A 24,989-nucleotide genomic window follows, 5' to 3' on the forward strand; every position below is an offset into this window, starting at 1 on the left:
TCACTCCATCATTGATGCCTCCTTCGTCTCCAGGATGTGGTCCGTGAGGATCCAGGGCATGGACATCTCAATGGGGAACTGTATCCTCCTGCCCATTGTCAGTTCCAGAAAGAACTCTCGGAACCACAACTGTGAAAGGTCACAGCACTGCTGGAGTGTTTCTTGAAGGATTCAAATGATAATCATGTTAATCTTCTGCAAGCAGAAAAAACTCAGCAGGATGATCTAGGACAGGGAGGGGCATGTTCCAGTCACCAGCTCCTTCAATCTCAGCCCTGAGCCATGCAGGAGTGGACGTGAGCAGGGAGGGGTGACATGGCACCTCACACTAGAGATGAGACAACCACGATGTGGCTGCAAGCAAAGCCACCCTAGACCGTGCACATTCTTGCTCACGAAAAGAGCAGAGTCAGCGTCTGGCCCCTGTGGGTCCGGCACAGACACCACCACCCACCAATGGGACCTTGTCAACCCTGTGAGTCTCTTTGAGGGACTGGGAGGGGGAAAATTTTTCTTTTAATTTTTTTAAAAGGAGAAATAAAAACCATGTCATTTTATTTTACTTAGGATAAAGATAGAGCATTACATGCATATTTAGTGTAAGTTTATCTAATGCAAAATAGAAACAAATGAAAAAAAAAAAAAAAAAACACGTGTCCATCTTTTGACAAGTGAAAAACAAAAGCCTTGCTATTTACTCCAAACCTGCAGCCAAGACAGAGGCTTCCTGCTCTGAGCAAGCTGCTGCGGCAACAGAGTAAACATACACTCCACAATAACAAAGGGTACCCACCCAGCGCCCTGGTCAAGGTGACTGCCGCCTTCCACACTGCTCGTGGGGGCTGTTTCTGATATTTATCATTATCTTGTTCTCAAGCCAGGTGACAGATTACATTCATCTGTTTCTGTCTTCATACGGGTTAAAAAGACTGCATTCAAGTCACACAGCCAGCCACGGGCCCACGGCCCTCATCTTTCGAAGGGCCATGCCACATGAAGGGGGCCCTGGCTGGCCGTGAATTTAAAGCAACAGGCAAGGGATTATCACAAAAGTTACAACGCAGGTCACCGTCTGGGTGTCTGAGGGGACCACAGCAGGGATGGTCAGCAGAAGCACTCTAGACGGTGTTAGCAGTGTTAGAACATGCTGCCAGACGCTGGTCAGCAGTATCTCTTACCACTGAAATTTATCAAGTGAGTGTAGAAGAATGACTCTCGATGAAATTTTTCTATGTCCAATATGGTAGGCCCCTCAAGGCTACTTCTCAAGGTTTTCTTGGAACCACTTTTGTCTGCAATGAGGGACTCTAGCATGGTTCTCACCATGTAAAGCTGCATTATCCAAGGAAACATTTGTGGGGGAGAAAATATACATGGTACATTAGTTACACCAAACTTAGATAAACCACAAGAGGAAGACTACTCTGCTAAGCCCTGACCAGAGCCAGGCTGGAGTGGTAAGCCTACCACTACACCAGCTCCTCAAAGTGGGTCTGGGCACCCATCTAAGTAGCCAAGTTGGTGCTGCTTGGGAGAAAGAATTTGTAGTGGAGCAGTTCACCTCGTGCCATAAACATCAACAAGAAAAACAAATGATGTCTTACCACCAAAGGTTAAAAGAGGCGGATAGGTGTACGACTGCCTCAGAAACGCGTTTACCACATGCAAGAGTCTTTCCATGCCCAAAGACTTGAGCTGCCTCAGCAGCTCGGCAGAGCTCAAGGACTCCGCCATGGTGCGCACCAGGTAGAGCTAGACACGGACAGATGGGGGGAGAGGTGGGAGAGAGCCATTAGTCACAGGACACACACATCATGGGGTGGGGAGACACACACGCAGGAACCAAGGGTGGGGAGGGTGCATGCACATTGGACAGACCCAAGACAAGCGTCCTCCTTAAGTGGCCAAATGCCTTCCTCCCAGGTATTTGAGAGGTTTCATATAGAGCCAACAACGTGCTTTGCTGGTCTCTGAAGACTGGCAGAAGAGATTATAAAAGCCCCCAACAGAAGAACAATGAGTAAGAAGTGCTAAGTCCCAAAATGGGAAGAGAAAAGCAGAGGGACATATTAAATCAGGTATTGAGAATCAGAAGAAAGCTACTTTTGGGGGACAGGGAGCTGAGCATGCCAGGAGAGAAAACAGCAGTGGTGGCTTAAGACTTATCTTCAGAAACAATCATTTTTAGTCCCAACATAAAAAGTATAACCATACATTTAAACACCCACCAGGAAACACAGCGTAAATACAGACACATAGACTTTCACCCACATTTTTGCAATGGGAGTCAATGCAGTCAAATTAAATTCTGCATGCAAATGATCAAATCTGAGAATCACAAGGACGTCTTGGCTAATGCTCCAGATTCACTTGGGCAAGGAACAGAGGAGCAGAAACGGCACAGGCAATACTTGATCATCTTGAGCAGACAGTGGTTATGTCATTTTACTCCTGGCCTTGCTTACCAACCCTCACCTCAGGGTTAGCCCACTCAGGGGAACAAGTGGAGCAGGGGAGCAGGGAGGATGAGAACCTGAGTGCTGGAGGGTCCTACAGCACGCCGGGGTACTTTGATGTCAAAGCCGCTCTTGGGGTCCTTCTCGCCCCGCAAGGCTGGGTCGTTGAAGGGCTCATGCCCAGTCTCCCAGTCGCACACGGTCTTCCTGATGGCCTGCAGGACACTAAACAGCCCCATCAAGTCATCAGCGAGGCACAGAGCGCTGACACCCTCAGGACTTTTAAAATCACAGCATTGGCTCACCTAACACATCGCTCTCGGGACAGCCAACTCTCACAAGTGATTTCCTTTGGGGATGGTTAGGGACGTGGTAATGGACCAGTCAGTGCAAAGCGAAATTTTGAATAGATCATTTTCTGGGGGACATTACTAGCCCCAGAAGATCTGACTTAGCTATAGTTTGTATCAATTAACCTGCAAGTTATTATTTCCTGAACACTGAGTCATGCAAAAGACAGCAGGGGACAGACCACAAATATCCACCTAGGGAGCTGAAACTCAACCTCCCTTGGCTGCTTCCCTGATTTCTAACAGGAACATGTCACCAACATAACCATAGGGACTGGGCCTATGTCTCAGACACATTTGGAACATGCTCCCATCCCCAACAGGGCTCCACTATATAGAGATACCCCCCCACCCCTGCCACAGGCACCACACTTGGCAGATGTATCCATGTGCCTATCCTATCACCTCGTGGGGAAAGTTCTGGCTAAAACCTGAGTTACTCTTAGAGTATACTTCACATTTCCCATGTGGTGAGCCTCCCATTATGGCAAACATGAGCAAATGGGAAGACTCACAGCATCAAATTTTATTAATGCTAAAAGTCATTTACCAAGCCAGGTGTCAAATGCATCAATTATAAAGCAACAAAATAAAATCAGTATATTTGTGAGCCCCAGGAAGCTTCATTTTACAAAGATGTCTCTGAAAGACAGCTTTAAAAGGCTAAATATTTAGAGAAAACTAGCTCGAGATTGCTACAGGATCTCTGCAATATCTGTGTTAGTCTCTGACCAATTTGTAGGACAGGCCAAAAGGAACAGAAGCAATAATACTCAAGATAACACACTTTAAGATGGGAAATGTGATGCTGGGCTTTCTGTCCCCATAAGTCTGGTGATCAGAATCGTCATATAGATTTTGAGACTCTCTCCTGCCCCAAGATAAACAGACCCTTGTCCCTGTGTTCCCACTGCTCAGACACTCTGTAGTTGATTTATTATATGTTGCTCAGGTAAATAATTGGGCCCACTGCATTACATTTAGAGGAAATTCACCAGAAGGGCATCTGGAGGTTGGAGATAAATGCACTGAGCATATTTATGAAAATCTAACTATACAGTTGTTTAAATCTAAGCTGATTCTACAACTTTGGACTCTGAGATCATAGGGAGGTATTACACTGAGGCTGACCTCTGGATGACGTTCTTCTTCTTCTTGATGGCCTGCCTGAGTGGTTCCCGGAGGGTGACCTGGGAAAAGTCCTGCAGAGCAGCATAGACGGTGTGCCGGATGGCATGGTTGAAAACACTCTCCATCCTGCCCATCAGTACCTGCAGACCTTTGATCATGGCAATCACCTGCAGGGGGACACACGACTTTTGGTGTGGTGGATGGTGACAGGAAAAGGCTCCTTCTTAGGTGATGCCAAGTCACATCCGGAAGCTGCCTCTCTCTTGTGCACAGCACCTCTCCTGGCCTCCCATGTTTTGCTCTGAAGCTGGTACCCTATTAACTCTTCCCAAGAACAGCGAACTTAGCTCTATGTCAGCAGCTGTTCCTGTGCCTGGGTCTGACTCCATGAGACCATGAGCACCTTGAGGACAGGGATGGATCTGCTTGGCTTGGCATGGAGCTAACAGGGGCATTCGATAACTCACTCAGAATACTCCAAAATACATAAGGGCATGCCCCCTGTGAAGGACTTTAAAGGAAAAAGAATAAAAAAGATTTATGAAAGCAAATATTTTATTAGCTGGAAAAGAAAAAAGTTATATGAGTTTGTAGCCCAAATCCCATCTGTTATACAGTACCAGCATGCTCAATTAATATGCATAAAAAGGCCTGGAAGAAAATACACTAAAATGCTTAAAATTCATCTCTGTGACAGCATCACAGACACTATAATGTCCTCAAGGCACACTCACATGTTCTATTTGTTTGCCTGAGGGATTGTTGGATGGTTCTCTAATGAGGAAAAAAAGGAAATTTCTATTGAAAAAGCAAATGCCCCAATTCAAATTCAAACTGAACTGAATTCAAATTCAAATCAACTTGAATGAAAATCAAAATACTATGTATTCAAATTTATGGAATATAGGAAAAGGTGTGCTAAAAAGTAAATTTTGAACTTTAGAGGCATACGCCAGGAAACAAAAAGTCTGACAATAATAATCTAACATTTATCATAATCCGTATTAAAAAAAAAAAAAGGAAAATACACTCTCCCAAACTAGAGGGAAATAAATAATGACAAGTAAAAATTAACAAAACAGAAAACAAGCATACCATAGAAGGTGATCAACAAAGATAAAGCTGTTTAAAAAAATAAGTAAATAAATAATAGAATTGACAACTTTCTCACAGGACTAATCAAGAAAAACATAGACAAGGCATGAACTATGAACATTAAGAATGAAAAGGGGGGCATTATCACACAGTTTACAGATATTAAGAGATTATGTGACTATATCAGCATAGGATAAACATACAGATCAATGGAACAGAAATAAGAGTTCAAAAATAAATCTTCACATTTACAGTCAATAGTGTGTGAAAACAACAGGGAAATATTACCTTTTAACAAACAGTGTCCACATGCAAAACTAATAAAGTTGGTCTCCTGTGCAGGAAAGGGTTAACTGGGATGATCAAACCCTCCATATTCCCAGGAAAGGCCTGTTTTCAGGACTGGCCCTTGGTCAACTCCTAGGAACTGAGCTCTTGGCCCTGGGAATATTCTGCCTGAAAAGAGCATCTGTGTATACCCAAGGCTCTGGGCCATTGGAGGATCAGAGTGACTAGTTTATGTCAACAATGTAATTTATGGTGAACACCTATGTTTGCACTGGGAGACAGGAGTCTGAGTAGCCGAGGTTAATCATGAAGGTGTGTTGCATGCCGACATTACTATCCCCCAATAAAAAACCTGAACACTAAGATCTTGGGTAAGCTTCCCTAGTTAGCAACATTTTCCACATGTTGTCACCCATCTCTGCCAGGAAAATTAACCACAACCTGCACAAGTGCACTAGTAGGGAATACCCAGAAGTTTGTACCTGGTTTCTCCTGGACTTCACCCATGTGCCTTCTGCTGCTTTAAATCTGTCTCCTTTCACTGTAATAAATTATAACTTTGAGTAGAACAGCTACTCAGTCCTGTGAGTCCTTCTAGCAAATCAAGCCTGAGAGCAGTTTTGGGAATCTCTAACTTAGCCCCTACCTCACACCATACTAAAAAATTAACTCAGAATGCACCACACATTTAAATTTAAGAGGCAAAACTATAAAATTTTTAGAAGTAAACATAAGAGTAAATCTTCATGATTTGGGTTGGGAAATGGTTTCTTAGATATAAGACCAAAAGCACAAGTAGCAAAAGAAAAAAACAGGTAAACTGAACTTTACAAAAAATAATAAAGACTTTATGTCAAAGGACCCCACTAAGAAAGTAAAAAGACAGCCACAAAATGGAAGAAAAGAATATAAATCATATGTCTGATAAGGAACTCTTATCTAGAATATATAAAGAACTCAATAAGAAGATAAATAATCCAATTAAAAAATGGACAAAGGATCTGAATAAACATTTCTCCAAAGAAGATACATAAAATGCCAATAAGCACATGAAAATATGCTCAGCATCATTAGTTGTTAGGAAAATGCAAATCAAAATCATAATGAGCTATATTGCATGTGTAGTAGGATGGCTAGAATTAAAAAGACAGACAATAACAAGTGTTGACAAGGATTTGGAGAAGGTAGAAGCCTCATACGCTGTTGGTAGGAATATAAAATAGCGCTGCCACTTGGGAAAACCCATCTGGTAGTTTCTCAAAATGTTAAACAGAGTTACCATATGACCCAGAAATTCTACTACTAGACGTATCCTGAAAAGAAATGAAAACATGTGTCCATACAAAAACTAGTACACAAAAGTTAATAGCAGCATTATTCCTAATCGTGAAAAAGTAGAAACAACCAAACTAAAAAATCAGCTAAAAAAATAAATACAATGTGCTACATCCATACAATGGGATGGGGTTCAGCAATGGAAAGAATACTGATACATGTGTGAACCCTGAAAACATGATGTTCAGTGAAAGAAGCCAAACACGCATGGAGCACGGGGTGTTACACACAAACAATCAATCATGGAACACTACGTCAAAAGCTAATGAGGTACTGTATGGTGACTCACATAATAATAAAAAATAATCTAAAAAATAAAATCAAGTTGTAACAAATTTATTTTAAAAAAGAAAGAAGGAAAGAAAGAAAGAAGCCAATCACAATCAGCCACTTACTGTATGACTTCATTTATATGAGGTGTTCAGAATAAGCAAACCTACAGAGTCACAAAGCAGACTGGTGGCTGCCTAGGGCTGAAAGGAGAGGAGGATTGGGGGTGACTGCTAATGGGTGTGAAGTTTCTTTTTGACAAAACAAAAATGTCTTAAATTGGATTGTGATTGTACAACTCTGTGAATATATATTTAAAAAAAGCAATGAATTTTTTATACTTCAAACAAGTGAATTGTATAATGTGTAGAAAAAAAAACCTGTTATCAAAATAAGATGAGAATTTATTTTGAAAAACTTTATGACAAATATGAGAAAATCTTAAAAGATTCTTTGAAAATTCCCTGAAAATCTAACTTACCATCCCTGAAAATACAATTTAACAAAACTGATACAAATAAAAATAGAAAATGTACATAGTAAAGAAACTGAATGTTTCAAAAACCATCCCATAAAGGGAAAGTTTCACCAGTAAATGCCAGCAACACTGGAAGAAGAAGTAACATGAACCTTACACAAACCACTCCATACAATACAAAAAGAAGGGAGCCCCCTATGAGTTGTTTTATGAAGCCGACATCCAGAAAACTAGAATGGAAGGTTATAAAAAAGTAACATTACTCACTACACAGGTGTGGGCTGTGTGCAGTGACTTCCTTCTCTAAGGTACACTATGGAAAGGGGAAAAAGCAGGGGTGCAGGGAAGGTGTAGGGTAACTTCCTAATAGAGAAACCTGACAATACTTCCTTGGCCAGGTAAGCAAGGTCGACACCAACCATGATGAGTTTGTTGACAGTATGTACCCCTGAAGTGATGCGATGGAAATGATGCCTCACCTCTGTGGTCCTCCTTCCCCAAACCTGTAACCCCAGTCTAATCATGAAAAAAAAATCATATAAATACCAACTGAGAAACATTCTACAAAATACCTGATCAATGCTCCTGAAAACTGTCAAGGTCATCCAAAACAAGGGAAGTCTGAAAAACTCACAACCCAGAGGAGCCTAAGGAGATATGATGACTTAATGTAATGTGGGATCTTGGATCAGAACTAAGACATTATGGAAAGATTGAGGAAATCTGAATAAAGTATGGACTTTAGTTAATAACAATGTACTGATATTGGTTTATTAATTATAACAATACTAATGTGAAATGTTAACAATAAAGAAAAATGGGTGTGGGGTATATAGGAACTCACTGTATCATCTTTGCAATTTTCTGTAAATATAAAAATATTTTAAAATAAAAGATTTTAAAAAATGATAGTAAAAGACACTCTCACTCATCAAGTCTGATATAAAAATCCTAAGCAAAATACTAGCAAACTATACCCAACAATACATAAAGAGGATAATCTGTCATGGCTGAGTTGAGTTTATACCAGGAATGCAAGGCTACCTTAACATCAAACCTGATTTAAAAAAAAAAAAAAAAAAAGTCAGGGGGAACCCCTCACAATCAATGTACATTCACCACATTAATGGAATAAAAGAGAAAAGTCACACTTAGTGGATACAAAGTGTTTAACAGAATTAATGTGAACTCATAATAAAATCTCTTTTACCAAACAAGGACTGGAAGGCAAGTTCCTTAATCTGACAAAGTTTGGTTATTAAGAAACCTACAGCAGGGGCACCTGGGGTGGCTCAGTGGGTGACACCACTCAGTGGGTGTCTGCCTTCGGCTCAGGTCATGATCCTGGAGTCCTGGGATCAAGTCCCACAGTAGGCTCTCCCTGTTCAGCGGGGAGTCTGCTTCTCCCTGTCCCTCATCTGCCCCTCCCCACACTTGTGCTCACTCTCTCTCAAATAAATAAAAAAAGAAACCCACAGCAAAGACATTATATGGTGAAATGCTGGAAGCTTTCCCTTTGAGATGAGGAATGAGACAAGGATGCCTGGTGCCTCCTATTTAACAAGCAGGGGTCCTACCCACTGTAATTAAAAAAATAAATAAAAATGGAAAGTTGGGATAAATAAAACTGCCATATTTTCAGTTGATGATTATATTGGTAGAAAATCCAATGGATAATTTGTTACAATTAACAAATGAGTTTAGACAGGTTGGTAGATGTAAGAAAAAATATAAAAAATAATTTTAATTCTAAATACCAATGACAAACATTTAGAAAAAATTTAAAACATTACCATCTAATATCAAATACCTAGAAATAAAGCTAACAAAAGATGTGTAAGGGTTTTACAGATTATAAAAGAGAAATTAAAGAGAATCTAAATAAATGGAGGGATATACCATGTTCATAAAAGGCTTATTATTCTAAATTTATCAATTTTCCCTAAAATGACCTATAGGTTTATTCATATCCCCATAAAAACCTTCAACAGGTTTCACTGAGAAATATGAAAAAATGATTCTAAAATCTATGAAAATACAAACGGCAGGAATAACCAAGGAACTCTTGAAGACAGAAAAGCTTGCTTTACCAGACACAGAAATCAGCTACAGTAATTACTGTAAGACAGAGGGGCATGAGAACAAGGATAGACCAACTGACCAATGGATTAGAACAGTGAGAAAAACACACCCATACATGAACGGTAACTTAATTCACAACAAAGGTAAGATACAGCAGTGAAGGCAGAAGTGTTTTAAAAACTAATTTTGGGGGGCACAAGGCTGGCTCAGTTAAAAACCCCTTGATCTTAGGGTTTTTGAGTTCAAGCTCCAGACTGGGTGTAGAGATTACTTAAATAAATAAGTAACCTTAAAAAAAAAAAAAAAGGAAAAAGAAAAACTAACTTAGGGTGTACTTCAGATCTAAATGTGAAAGGCAGAATAAAACATCCAGAAGGCAGGGGCGCCTGGGTGGCATAGCGGTTGAGCGTCTGCCTTCGGCTCAGGGCGTGATCCTGGCGTTACGGGATCGAGCCCCACATCAGGCTCCTCTGCTATGAGCCTGCTTCTTCCTCTCCCACTTCCCCTGCTTGTGTTCCCTCTCTCGCTGGCTGTCCCTATCTCTGTCAAANAAAAAAAAAAAATTTTAAAAAAAAAAAAAAAAAAAAAAAACATCCAGAAGGCAGTGGAGGAGAATATCTTACAACTTTAGGGTATGCAAAGTTTTCTTAAACGAGAAAAAAAGTCCAATTACAGAAGAAAAGAAACTCAATGGCATGTAAATGAAGAACTTCTTTTCATAAAACAGGCTCATGAAGACAGCAGAGCTGAGGCAGCCAGAGCCAACATATGTGAGAGCAAAGAGCTTGGTGACAACCGGAAATATGGGGGCTCCTCTGTCTCAGGGCACCAGGGTCTCATCTTGTTCCTCTTCTGTCCCCCCATCAAGAAGCTATGCCCCACTCCCAGACACTTGTGGGTGAACCCCTGATCTACCCAGGGGAGCCATCAGTGTAGAGACCAGGAACCTACATTCTATTTTATTGTTCTGCTGACAATAAGAAAGATGCAAAGGGCTGCCCTATACAGAAGTGACAACATGATACTGTAAATTGAATTTTGCTCAAGTTTTTGCCTTTGCTTTGAACGGGAAGACAGTCTGAGGCCAGAGCCAAAGGAGGAAAAGAGCAAACCGCACCTCCACCAGGGCGAACTTCTCCTCGCTGGTGTAGTTGTAGCGGGTGGCTCGCTCATACTCCTCAGCATTGTCGGGGCAGTCCTTGTTGGAGTACTTGTCCGTTGGGTGCACGAGTTTCCATGAATACTGGCATGGTCAGAAAAGGGGAGACATCCACACTGAATGCAAATTCTTACATTCTGGTCATACTGACATGACTATCACCGAAGCCACCAGAGATCAGCCTTCTAATATTAGCTGCATCTGAAAATCACACAGATGCCTGCATGCTCACACATACATAACACACACATACACTCACAAAGTCCATTTCCATAAAACTGCAAGACATTCTGGCCATGTTACTACAGGTTTAAGAAATACATAAGGTAAAATGTCCTGGATATTTTGTGTTGAATATTTTAAGACTAGGTATTTATTTCATTAAAAAAAAATCAGCCTTTCAAATGATCATGTACTCATCCAACTTAATAATTTTTACCTGGTCAAAATAAACAACAAAAGGAAAAATCTTCTGTGACTTACAGGTATCCAAATCTTTACCTGGCATCAGAAACTATCTTACTAATGCTAAACAAAAGAAACCAATGGCTGGAACTCCACAGAGAAAACATTTTTTAAAAATGAGAATTAAAAATCATCATAATGGTACAAATTCTATCTATATGTTTTAAAAGATGAGGTCCTTTATTTGTAACACGCAAATGAAATGTGCTTTGAGCCACCTAAGAAATATTTATAGTGATATAGATTTTTATTTCTAGGATCAAAGATAAAAAGCCAATTTGTTCTTGATCCAAAGACCAAAGTTAATGCAGAAAAAATATCATTTAGTCAATTTCTTGGATGATTTTGGGAAGAAAAGCACTTCTAACTAACCAGGGGTAGACGTTCTTTCAGATCTCCGCATTTCCAAATAAAAGCAAATACAGAGTGCCTACCACTTCCATCACGTGAGCACTCCACTGGGACAGCAGCTGCAGGCCCTGAAGGGCCAGGTCAAACAGCTTCCGGTACTCAGTGTCTGTCTTCTGAGCCTCCTGGCGGCCCGACCCCGTGACAACCTAGAGCACCACAGGAGCATCAAGAAGTCACCCTATATCTAGAAAAACCAGTTAGGCATTTACCCCATGACTTAGCAAATCCACCAGTAATCTACAGAAAAGGTGCATCTGCTAAATTTTGAAGTGATGGGGGCATAGGAGCCTTTACCACAGCAAAAGGCCGGTAACAGCAGAGCCCTGACAACGGACATTCTGCAGCTCTCAAAGAAGAGGATGTCTCTGCAGATTGCGCTGGAGGGATCTGTAGGACATGGTGTTAAGAAAACCATGTGCACAGGGGCGCCTGGGTGGCACAGCGGTTGGGCATCTGCCTTCGGCTCAGGGCGTGATCCCGGCGTTCCAGGATCGAGCCGCATGTCAGGCTCCTCCGCTGGGAGCCTGCTTCTTCCTCTCCCACTCCCCCTGCTTGTGTTCCCTCTCTCGCTGGCTGTCTCTATCTCTGTCAAATAAATAAATAAATAATCTTTAAAAATTAAATAAATAAATAAATAAATAAATAAATAAATAAATAAATAAATAAATAAATAAATAAAATAAAATAAAATAAAATAAAATAAATTATGGGACACAAGCAATCCCCAAAACTCAAAAGCAAAATGAAAGCATGGATTAAAGTGTGCACTGAATTGGATTCATGACCGCACAGAGGAACAATGTAGTACAGGTAGGTACCTGACAATTACAGTGTAAGTGCCTGGCATTAAGCTTTTGATTGCCGAGGCAGACATTTCAAGGACATCCGTCTAGAACAAACACAGTACCAGCTATACAAGCAGCTAAAGAGCCAGGCAGCCCCATCCATGAAGCTCCCCTCTTAGAAAGCTCTAGATAACTTATCACTTGAGTGACCCCACTTAGGTGCCCTAATTCCTGCTCTTATGTTTGAAATTTGCCAATAAAGAGTAAACCCATGAAATCCTCGGTATCTCACTCTGGGCCCCAATAAAGGCAGAGTACCAGATCCACACTCTTCTACCATCACTTCACTTTGTGGCGCCAGGCATGCCATGTGCCTTCCAGAATTTCTAAGTAATAATCCTTCTTTTTCCCAAAATTCCCTTATGGTTGTTGCTGAGGTACATCTTGCAGGCACAATAAGAACCACGAAGGCCTGTCCAGCCACAATAATTGGCTCCAATTAGGGAAACATCTATGGGGGCTGCCAAAGATAGGTAAGTTCTTCAGACATCACTATCAATAGGCTGAGACCAACACAAAACACATCACTTAAGTCACTCTGAAAAACAATGATTTGAAAGAAAGAAAGAAAGAAAGAAAGAAAGAAAGAAAGAAAGACCACAATGATTTGATCTCTATTCCTAGAGGGAGAAAATCTAAGGGCAAAATTAACTTACAAAATAAATCTTAAAACAATTTTTAGTAATTATACTGTCATTATAATACTGTAATGTTATATAATATATAATTATATTATGTCTAGTAATTATATTGTTATTAGCAGTGTTGGTATTGCTATTTTAAGACTGCTAAGTGTATACTAAGATATCAAGTCAAAATATGCTGTAGTCATTAAGAACCCGGATTCTCAGCATGGAAGGGGGAAAAAAAGATGGAAACTGAAGTAGACTAACATCAAAACAGTACTCCCAAAACTCTGTTACCTTAGATGATGCTAGAGAATCAATCATCTGAAAACCTGATACACATAGCAACGGAATCCAGCTCTGACCTGTCTCTCCTGAAGGAATCATACTGCAGAGCAAGGCTCAGCTGTTAGGAGGAATTAGAAGGAGTGAAAGGACCAGCAGACCATCGTGTCACAGCCCTAATGAATTCATACATTTGGCAGTGAATGACGGCTGTCTACACTCCAGAGCGAGACTGCCAGACACTCTAGCAGTCTGCAGCACGGCCAATGAAGGACCAGCTGCACTGAGAGGATGGAAGCCAAGTCTGATCAGGCCTCCAGAGCTAATCACCCATGTAGAGGAAGCACGGGGCACAGAGGTCACACCAAACGACCCTACAGGGAGCAAGAGTGATGGAGAAGAGACACATCTTCAAAGAGACACACCAACCAACTAGTGTGGATCCTGAGGCAAATCAACTTGGAAAAATAAAACCATCTGTGAGTCAACAGAGTAAACTGAACAGTGACTCTGATATTAAGGAATACTTGATTTGGATCCTGAGGCAAATCAACTTGGAAAAATAAAACCATCTGTGAGTCAACAGAGGAAACTGAACAGTGACTCTGATATTAAGGAATACTTGATTATTTTTTCTAGGTGTGATAATGGTATTACAGTCATGTTTAAAAAGAGCCCTTATCTCTATAAGACACATGGGAAACCCAAAGGAGAGGGTACTTGGAACCTCTGATCTATATAGAGATCAGAAGCACATGTGTACAGAGTTGCTTGGGGGGGTAATGAAAATGTTCCAATAATGGGCTGTGGTGGTAGTTACACAATTCAGTAAATAAACAAAAACCTTTGAATTGTACATTTTAAATGGGTGAATTGTATGGTATGTGGATTAAATCTCCATAAACCTGTTTAAAAATAAAATGAGGGGCGCCTGAGTGGCACAGCGGTTAAGCATCTGCCTTCGGCTCAGGGCGTGATCCCGGCGTTATGGGATCGAGCCCCACATCGGGCTCCTCCACTATGAGCCTGCTTCTTCCTCTCCCACTCCCCCTGCTTGTGTTCCCTCTCTCGCTGGCTGTCTCTCTCTCTGTCAAATAAATAAATAAAATCTTTAAAAAATAATAAAAATAAAAAAATAAAAATAAAATGAGCAGAGCATTTAAAGATAGATCTCTTCTTTCTTCATACTGAAACTCTCATTTTAATTATAAAGGTACCACAGCAGACGTCAGAGGGAAAACAGACAGGAGCCATACATGCTGTCACGTACACCTATTTTAAGGGCAGAAATCAACTCTACATGTTGTCTGAGAGTGTCCCACGAATTCGGTTTACAAGTATATCAGCATAGCCCCTGCCTCCATCTCTACCCTGTGGGCTGTGCTGGCAGCTGGGGAGACAGTGAGACAGCACCTCCTCCTGGGGGAGCTGGCCACCAGGGGTCTGCTTGGAGCTAGCCTGTGCTCTGAGCCATTTGGGCTGTCTTCCAGTCATTCTGGTGTCATGATGGCCAGTGTTTGCTGGGTAGAGGACAGGGGAGCTCACTATCCTGCAACAGGTAGGGCCAAAACACAGAGATGTTCCCCCCAAATGTTAATGACCCTCCTGAGAACCCTGAGGCACCATAACCTCAAAGACCAGACCTGTGTGTGTGGTCTCGAGTCCCCAGGTCCCTCTAAGACTATGCGCAGCATGCATACCACGGACCATTACTACATCCCTGACCTCGCTGCCCTGCCTGCTCACATGTGAGAAATGACATTCCCACTGCTCCTCAGACCTCCCCACTCCTGCCCACCTCACACACTGACAGGGCTGGCCTGGTGCTGAGCTTGGCAGGTGGGGAGAATGTGACCAGCCCAAACAAGGAACACAGAAAAACCCGTCTGCCAAACTGGAAGGATTTAACAAGACCCACAGCTGAGGGACAGTGCTTCCTCCAATCCCCAACTCCAGGCCCTCCTCTGGGCACCAAGGACATATCCACCTATCCAGCCTAAGGTTCCCGCACACCTCTGGCCTTAGGTACCGGCACAGGTAGGCACTGAAGGCCCTCTTACCTCACTGTTGCTGTAACGCGCCAACTCTGAAATGAAGCGCATATGGTCCTCCCGGATCTGGATCATCTGCTCACAGATGTTATACTGCGGGCTGCTGCTGGATGACGTGCACGTCCATCTGACAGTGAAGGGGAAATGTGTTACCTGAAGAGGCGCCTGCAGAAGACTTATGCTTCACAATGTGGAGTGGCCGGGGACACATGCACAGCAGGCACTAGGATGGCCCACTGGTCCTGCACGCTGACGAGGACATAGAGTCTTGGAGAGAACATGAATTCTCAGCAAAGAAACAGCCGAGCCAGCCCCATCCCCCTGTGTCAGGGTGACTGTCCTACCTTCTCATACCTGGTTTTAGAAAAGGAATCGTAATTTCTGCTTAATCAGCCAACTACTTTCAAAAAAGCTGAGAGCTGTTGCTGGATTTAGGACACTGCATCACCCTTGCAAGGACCCCTTAACACATATCTCTATTACTCACATATGAAAACACAGGATACAGTGGAAAACAAGTCTGCTAAAGACTCAGAAACAAAAGTTATCCTTACTGGGAATTGAAAACTGACTACTTATGTGCACGACACACCATTTCAGCAGCAAACTGATAGTCAATTTAGTGGAAAAGAAGTTTATTAACAATTAAAGCTGCTGGAGCTCTTGGGCAAAAGCATGGGCTTTGGAGCTCTGACCACTGCTTCCTCACACTCCACCCCGACACTCTTGTTTTTAACAAGCTGGTCCTCTTTGCTTCAAGGGAATGGATGCAGGTTACCCCTTTTCAAAATAATGGGTACACTGTCTCAAGCAGCATCCCTTTCTTACTTTCTGATTCCACTGTAGGATGATGCAATGATTATGTTGGCATCATCCAAGGTGGCTCCCTGAGTCTATGACGAGCACCTGAGGCCCAGGCTCTATCCAGATTCCACCCTCAATACACCTGCCTCCCCTGCAACCCCCAAAAAGCATGTCCACCTCAGGCAAGGCCCTAGAGCCCAGAACATGACTGCTGACACCACACCCTGTGACCACCCTTTCCGGACCCAGATGCTGGTGCAGGGCTGCTGGTCTGGGATCTCAAAGCTGACTGCTACGTGCTCAGGCATGTCCCAAGGTGGCTGTTAAATGTACCCATTACCCCCAATTAAATGCTATTGATTCACAATAAATCATATCAAAAATGTAGAAATAAGTATGCAAAATTCATTGTTTCCTGATTCTCTTACTGGTTTTACCATTACCTATCATCTAGAGCTCATCTGTGTTTGTTAGGTAGAAGCACTATGTAAGGACATATTACTACAGTTGTCACATTATTAGCTTGAAGTCAGTCATGGCAGGAGTATTTACACCATGGGAATCAGAGCGTGAACTGGTGCTGAAGAAGAAAGAGGTTTCAGTTTAATGAATGTAACTTAGAGGAGAATGAGAAGTCACCTAACTGGATGGCATATCCAATTTAATGGCAGATTTATTAAGAAATAAGCTAGTACAGAACTCAGCAAGTACAGCACAGGCCAAATACAACCTGTGTTTGTATGGTCCTAGAGTCATACAAAATGCTACTTACATTTTCACTGTTTAAAAAAACAAAATCACAACAACAGCAAAGAAGAATATATGACAGATACCACATGTGGCCTGCAAAGGCTTAAAGTGTTTACAATTCAGCCTTTATTAAAAACAAAAAACAAACTAACAAAAAAGATTGCTGACATCTGAGTACACAGACTGAGATGTAATTGCATTATTCAAAATCGTGGCTGAATTGCAACTCTAGGTTGGCTACAGGTACACGTGTTTGGCAAGAGTCAACAAAAGCATCCTGCAAGACCCAACTGGCTATGTGGAATCTACAAAAAAAAGTATGGTATGTTTTTTTTTATCATCTGTAATTGTGAGCTACGGATCCTTTATGCCAATGACTGGTCAACTCTCTCTCTACAGGGCCAGAAAGTAAATACTTCAAAATCTGGGGGCTACACTGTCTCTGTCATACAGCCATTGTCTTCTTTTTTATAAAACAAAACAAAACCCTTTAAAAGAGTGCCACCCTGGGTGGCACAGCGGTTAAGCGTCTGCCTTCGGCTCAGGGCGTGATCCCGGCGTTGTGGGATCGAGCCCCACGTCAGGCTCCTCCTCTAGGAGCCTGCTTCTTCCTCTCCCACTCCCCCTGCTTGTGTTCCCTCTCTCGCTGGCTGTCTCTATCTCTGTCAAATAAATAAAAATAAAAAATCTTTAAAAAAAAAAAAATAAATAAAATAAAAGAGTAAAGACCATTCAAAGCAACTGAGATCTACAAAAACAGCCCTGGGCTGGATTTGGGCCTTAGGTGATAGTTTTATAATCTCTGTGATATAAATGCAAACACCCCCGTCCAGCAGGGCGAGTTGTTGAGCACTGACCAGCACGCTTGTTTAAGCTTGTACATTCTCAACCCGTTCTATCCAACAGAACTCTCTGAGATGATGGAAAAGCTCTGTATCTGCGCTGGCCAACACAGCAGCCACTACTGAACATTTGAAATGTGTTGTCATAACCAAGAAAATAAAAATTTTTTTAAATGAATTTAAATGTGAGCAGTCACACGTGACAAGGCCTACCATATAGGACATTTGGTTCCAGATGGTTAAAAATGTCAAAGGTGTTCTCTCTAGATAAATAAGTGTTATAAAACCACAATGAGAACACTCCAGAATGTTCCCACTGGACAGCTCACTCTCCTACCGAGATTTATTTTCCTCATAGTGGGCGCTGGTCTTGATGTATCTTGCAAGTTCTATTTGCATGTCCCCGAACAGTGGAACCACCTGGAGCTGCTATATTCAAAGAACAAAAAAAATAAGGTCATTATGTATGTTTAGTCACCAAATACAATCACAAGAATGAGTAATGCTGGTAATTACTATGAGCTGAATACTGGCTCTTTTAATCATTTAGTAGAAAAAAAAATTGTAAGGAACTTACACATTCACTTTAAGAAGGACAAAATACAATTTAAGAACCAACATTCATAAAACCAATTCCAATACTAAAATTAACCTACCTTGTTGCTAGATCCACGGTCATGAAAAAAATTAATTTGCATTTCTATATACTAGTAACAAACAAAAAATGAAAATCTAAAGAGAAACAATTTGGGGAACCTGAGTGGCTCAGTCAGTTAAGTGGCTGCCTTTGGCTCAGGTCATGATTGCAGAGTCCCAGGATCAAGCCCCAAGTCAGGCTCCCTGCTCAGGGGCGTCTGCCTCACCCTCTGCCCCTTCCCCCTGCTCCTTCTCTCTCTCTCTCAAATAAAAAAATAAATAATCTTAAAAAAAGAGAGAGAGACAATCTGCAATAGCACCAAAAAGCCCTAAAAACACGTATGACTAAATCTAACAAAATATGGTCAAGACCTCTAAACAAAAATACTACCAAAAATTCTAGAGACAGTTTTGAAGTTCTAAGTGAATGGAGAAATATATCAGGTTCATGGATTGGAAGACTTGGTATTTTTACTCCCTAAATTGATCTATGGAATTGATCTATGGAATCCCTAACAATATTCCAAGAAGAAAAATGGTTTATGGGTAGTGCGTATATATGTGTGTATGTATAAGGAAATCAGCAAGCCAATTTATTTTGAACAGTAAAGGGATGACACCCAAGACAATCTTGAAGAATGTAACTTGAAGGCTTCCTGATAGGCAGATCTGTTCTACTGGAAAGCTACAGGAACTAAGACAGTGTGGCCCTGGAGCATGAATGGAGAGCAGTGGAGCAGGACACAGAACCTAAGACAGAGTCACAGAGATACAGGTACCTGTTTTATGACCCAGGCAACACGGCACAGAGATAGGAAAAAAGATGGCCTTTGCAATAAATGGACTAAGTCAACTGGATACCCATAATGGGGAAAAGAAAAATATCTAAAAATGTCAACCCCCTTCCTCCCATCATATATAGGGGCCAGATTGAGGAAGAGTATGGATCCAGATAGAAAAGGAAATGGTGCTGCTTCTGAAAGTAACAAGAAGGAAATTCTCATAAGCCTGCCCTTTACAAAGATTTCTACAATTGGATATTAAAGAGGGGTCTGGGTGGCTCAGTCATTTAAGAGTCTGACTCTTAGTTTCGGCTCAGGTCATGATCTTAGGGTCCTGGAATCAAGCCCCACTTTGGGCTCTCCACTCAGGAGGGAGTCTGCTTGTCTCTCTCTCTCTGCCCCTCCCCCTGCTCTCACGTGCTCTCTCTAAAATAAATAAATCTTTTAAAAAAGTGGATATTAAAGATTGATATACAAGACTACAATAAAATTAAGAACTTTTGTTCACTTAATGACATCTTTAAGAAGTGAAAAAGAGAGCTACATAGGGCAGAATGCATGTATTTTAGAATACATGTATCCAAGAAAGAACATATACGCAGAACACATAAAGAACTATAAATCAACAGCGGAGTGGGGGGGGAAGGCAAGAAACTTGAAATGACACTTCACAAGAGAGCACACAAAAGACTAATAGAGTGAAAAGTCATCAGGGAAATATCAACTAAAACACAAGGAAATGCCAGCCAAAAATATCACAATGACATACCACCCTTCAAAATGCTCTTCCCCAAAAGTGATAGTGCCAAGTGTTGGTGAGGATGTGGAGCAACAGGAAGGCTCACTCACAGCTGGTGGGAATACAAATCAGCAGAGGCTTGTGGGAAATCGTTAGGTGGTATCTTATACTGAAAATGTATATGCCTATGGCCCCTAATCCTAGCCCTGGATGTACATATGTTCAACAGAAACATGCACAGACGTGCACTAAATCAAAGCAGCATTGTTCGTACCAGCCAAAACTCAGAAATGACCTCATGTTCATCACCACAGAATGGATAAATAAGTTGAGGTATAATCATAAAATGGACACCACAATGAAAACCTAAGGACTATCTATAGCTGTGGGTTCCCACAGGGATGAATCTAACAAATGAGTGAAAGCAGCCAGATGCAAAAGAGTACACACAGCCACCATTCCCTTTACACAAGGTTCAAACCGAGGCAAAACTGATGCAGAGCAAGAGGGAGAGTAGCCACCTTTCCAGATGGAAGCCAGTGATGTCCCCCCTCCCCGTGGCTTAAGTCCACACTTCCAGATGTGGGTCACAGAGGTTTACCTCCCAAAATACAAACTGTATACACTTGATAAAAAGGCTTATCTAAAAAAATATAACTCACCTTGAAGTACTTATCAATTTTGGATAAGTTTATTCTTTTCTTGGCATCAAGTTTATAGATGTTGCTGACACTCCCATCCATCAAGTATAGACCAAACCCCATGACCTGAAAATCACAAAATTGCAAAAAACTTAAACCTGCAAGTTTAATGATCCATAAGCACTTCTAATGCTACAGAGTTCATAAATTTAAATGATAGTTCACTCTTCTTTCAAAAAGCACTTTTAACAGTTCCTTATAAATAAATAGCTATCCTTTCATATGAAGCTATTCTTCCACGTGTGTCATTTCTTATGGCTATTTTAATGTCCTCCCCAGGCACAAGCACCACCTCCACCTCTCATTAAGCAAATGAGATACTAAATGTGGATTTCCACAAACACTCATGGCCCCAGGCTCCTGCTCAGATGGCACAGACGGCGTACTTCCACCATCACAGAGTGCTCCACTAGACAGCGTCCTCCAGCATGGTGCTCTCCTGCAGGAAGAGATCTTGGGGCTGGGCCCACTCTTACAGGGAAGGTTTTGGGCTGACAGGACACCCAGCGCAAGGTCCTTCAGGACTACCCTCCCTAAAGGTGGAAAGCAGAGCAAATGCAATAGCAGAACTACCTTCTCCTCTTCCCAGTAAGAAATGTCACTGAAAACCTCCCCAGGGCACCTGGGTGGCTCAGTCAGTTAAGGGTCTGCCTTCAGATCAGGTCATGATCCCAGGGTCTTAGGATCGAGTCCTACATCAGGCTCCTGGCTCAGCGGGGACTCTGCTTCTCCCTCTACCCTTCCCCCCTGCTCGTGATCGTTCTCTCTCTCCCTCAAATAAATAGGTAAAATCTTAAAANAAGGAGGAGGAGGAGGAGAAGAAGAAAACCTCCCCAATATGGTGAATGGCCACATTCTTGTCCAAAAAAAATCTACTATAATCATGGAGACACAGTATTCTTAACTCCTAGGAATCATATCCTTAACAAATAGAACCTGATATAACCTCTGCTATAAGAAGCTAATACTGAGAGAAGCCCTTGACCCTGGACCTCCTCACCCATGAGCACATTCACCAGGGGGTGGCATATGATCCCAACTGGCACTGGGGTCAAGCCTGGGACACCCATCGGAATGTGTTGAGAGCCTGTAGTGCATGCTGTGGGCACCATAGAGGATACTGTGTACACGTGTACACACACACACACACACACACACACACACACACACGGCAAGCATGAGAATAAGAAAAGGTGGGCAAAAGGATCATAGTCAAAGCACAGCCTCTTCTCAAGCAGCCATGCCCACACACGTACTTTGAGAAGCATGTGTTTCTCACTGGGTGTCAGGTACATCCTATTCTCGTAGTAATCCACACACAGATTCACGATATCAGCAAGGAGCTCTTCATAGCCAGAAATCACTTCAAGCTGCTGCTGCAAAGACTGAAACACAGAGTGCGAGATCCATGCCACGGACTGTTCCCAGGCTCCCAGACCCCAGCAACACGTCCCATCAGCCAGAGGAGCGAGAGTGTGAGCCTTACCTGTGTGATTTTGTTGTGGTTGGCCAGGAACATGGACAGATTCTGTGATTCCTGGATGGACTGTGGGTCCGCCATTTTCCGTAAAAACTGAGCAGCCCTTTGAAAGCAAAAAAAGAGTTAAACAACCAATGTGCTTAATGATTCCAAAAAAAAAAAAAAAAAGCATAGAAAACCCACATTACTTTATCTGGCAACAATTATCTGTAAAAATGTGGGTCTTAGAAGCTAGTTATAATTTCAGCCTCCTCGAGTTTGTCTACCCTGGACTCCAGGTCACTCTTTTGCCAGCCTGGACAGCTCACCACCCCACTGTCCACAGCTGACAGAATTCCTCAGAGATATGGCAGCGCCGACCACAGGACTTCTTGAAGGATCCCTGCACGCTGGCCTCTTCCCATGGCTATCTGTTCCCAACTCTGAGAAAGACTGCCTCCCCCTCGGTGACTCTCACAACATGGTAATGAAGATGGTCAGCACTGTCCAGGTTTTCTGCCAAGAATCCTCTAGGCCACCATGCCTCCCACAAGTCAGGGACTACACACAGTTTTGGTGTCAAAGATCAGAGACAGAATCCCAGTGTCCTCCACCAATATGCTGCTCAATCTTGGATTAACCTCCTGAACCTCACTTAGCACGTCTATAATAACGACTGTCCGCCTGCCCTACTCACAGGGTAAACGCGAGGACAGAGGGAATAGCACATACAGAATGACCTATACTTAGGTCCAATAAGACTGCAAGGTACATGCTGAGTCTCTCTCTGGGTCTGGCAAAGCAATGCGAAGATCGGTGTGAGCATTCTGCACATCTAGGGCAGCCTCCCAAAACGTTTAGTGGAAACTGGCCACCTACGAACCTGTCTGTGCAACCTAAAAACTTGGGGGTTTTAATGAAGAAAACTTCTCATGGTAAAGACTGATAACCTACACTGACAGTCATTTCCTCTGTGCCTCTTTAGAAATAACCCCCAAATTTCCATGCTACAACAATGTCCCTCATGCCCATGTGACTGATGGTTGAGCCATGAGATATAATGAAAAACATTGTCAGGCACTCAGAAGTTTACTTATACAAGATAGTATGACCTCTTCTATTCTCCTTCCTCCCTGTTGACTGGAAAGCAGAAATGACAGCTGGAGCTCAAGTCACCATCCTGGACCGTGAGACAACACATGAAGACAGGAGAGCAGCAAGAGAGCAGGAGCCCCAGTGTGAACACTGTGGAATCCCCTCATCAGTTGCAGATCACCTACCTCAGGACTTTCAGGTGAGAGAGAAATGATCTGCAACCTTGTTTAAGCCACTGTTATTTCTGTAGGTTTTTAAAAAATTATATAGTTAAACCTAACATGAACCCTGATAATGATAACATTCTTTTTTAAAATGTTTACTTTATTGATCTGAGTAGTTGCTAAGACTAACGAAGGGATCAAAAATACTGTTTTCTATTTTCCTCAAGCCTCACCATAACCATATAGGTTATCCTGGCATTTATCCTCAGAAGAGGTCATACCGTTAGCTATCGCTGGGTGCAAATAAAAAGTGTGAGTGTAAGTATGTGAGGGCTGAGAGAAGTGAGGATAAGATGGTAGAGGGTCTCAAAAAGAGGTCATAGGAAGAAGCCACTGGAAGGCAGGAGGGGTGCCCCAGGCTCTCTCTGTACTCAGGAGAGCCCGGGTGGCTCCTAGAGGGGGTGCTGGCCCCCACACACGTAGCTTTCCAGAGAGCAGCCCCATCTTTAAGCTATTTTATTGACTAGGCTTTCATAATAAAGCTGCTGCTACTAAGTGGTAAAAAAAAAAAAAAAAAAAGCTTTTTTGAAATTAAAAACCACTGATGCTGTCAACCCCGCCCCCCCCCCACTTTCCTAAGTCAGAAAGGTTAAAACAGCTGCTCAAAATCATGTGGCAAGTGACTTGTGTAGCCAGAAGAAGCAGTTGCTCTCCTGGGCTGGGCCAGTTCCACCCTCTACCCTCAGAAGCCCCCACGCTCCATGCAGAGTCAAGCTTACTTGCAATTCCACAAACACATCAAATAAGGTCAACTCCAGGCTTTCCTATTCAAGAGAGGTTAACAGGTCAACTCCAAGGATCTAGTTCTGAAGGTCCAGGCTTCTGTGCAGAGCTAATTCTAGGTGATGAACACCTATACTTAACTTCATATGGATCAAGCTTACACCCTGGTGATCTAGCCCAACTGCCACTGCTACTTCACCCTTAAATCTCAGTTTGGCACCATATCCCATGTTGATTTTACTTTAAAGACACGGCAACAGTTGTATGATTTCAGATACAACATAACTGCAGCCTATTCCGATGCAAAGTAAAATCTCATCGAATTTAATTTCATAACCAAGATTCCTATCTAGCAGAAGAAACAGAAGTCAGCACCTCATTCCAGCTACTCACACCAAGCACAGACTTTCTAAAGGAAGTCTATTAAAGGACAGTTCGCTTTGCTCTGACCGACCACCCTCCATCTTCCTGCCACCATCTGCCCCTCACAATTTTCCAGAAGCATACAACCATGCCATACCCACCTTTTCCAATTCTCTTCTCCAGAAGGTCCAGCTCTGGAAGAGAGCTAGTCTCAGGGACCTGGAAGCTCAGTATGATTCCATGACAGTCCGCAGGCCGGCTCTGCCCACTGCTGTGATGGTGTGTACCTTCCAGGAATGTGTAACCAGGAAATGACATACACAGGTGGCGCCCTCAGGCTGTAGAGCCTGCCTGTGCCCTCACCAAGATGCCTACTAAGCCAAAAGCCTTGCAGTGACCCTATATAACAGGGACTTATGTACTTCTGTCTTCCCACATGGGCTGAGCACCCACAGGTCCTCAACAAACATTTGAGGATGAGCAGCTCCCACTCCAGCTTCATGAGACCACAATGTACACGGGCCTATGAGGACACACCTCGATG

At 42.5% G+C, this 24,989-nt stretch overlaps 1 protein-coding gene across 2 annotated transcripts in view; it reads right to left on the reverse strand.

The window, feature by feature from the left end:
* The window catches only part of CYFIP1 (cytoplasmic FMR1 interacting protein 1), a 125,851-nt gene that overhangs the window by 56,761 nt on the left and 44,101 nt on the right, over positions 1–24,989 (reverse strand). The window contains exons 7-17 of one of the 2 annotated variants that reach the window (XM_034667994.1): positions 22,068–22,164; positions 21,838–21,966; positions 20,543–20,647; positions 18,061–18,152; positions 15,337–15,454; positions 11,544–11,666; positions 10,603–10,728; positions 3,938–4,104; positions 2,534–2,681; positions 1,605–1,752; positions 5–161 (exon numbers count right to left, since the gene is read on the reverse strand). In XM_034667994.1, the coding sequence (XP_034523885.1) occupies positions 5–161; positions 1,605–1,752; positions 2,534–2,681; positions 3,938–4,104; positions 10,603–10,728; positions 11,544–11,666; positions 15,337–15,454; positions 18,061–18,152; positions 20,543–20,647; positions 21,838–21,966; positions 22,068–22,164 (1,410 nt within the window). Of the gene's footprint in view, positions 1–4; positions 162–1,178; positions 1,333–1,604; positions 1,753–2,533; positions 2,682–3,937; positions 4,105–10,602; positions 10,729–11,543; positions 11,667–15,336; positions 15,455–18,060; positions 18,153–20,542; positions 20,648–21,837; positions 21,967–22,067; positions 22,165–24,989 lie in introns of both variants that reach the window. The other variant, XM_034667993.1, reaches the window with a different exon arrangement.

This window comes from Ailuropoda melanoleuca, chromosome 9 (assembly GCF_002007445.2).
Source record: "Ailuropoda melanoleuca isolate Jingjing chromosome 9, ASM200744v2, whole genome shotgun sequence".
NCBI lineage: Eukaryota > Metazoa > Chordata > Mammalia > Carnivora > Ursidae > Ailuropoda > Ailuropoda melanoleuca.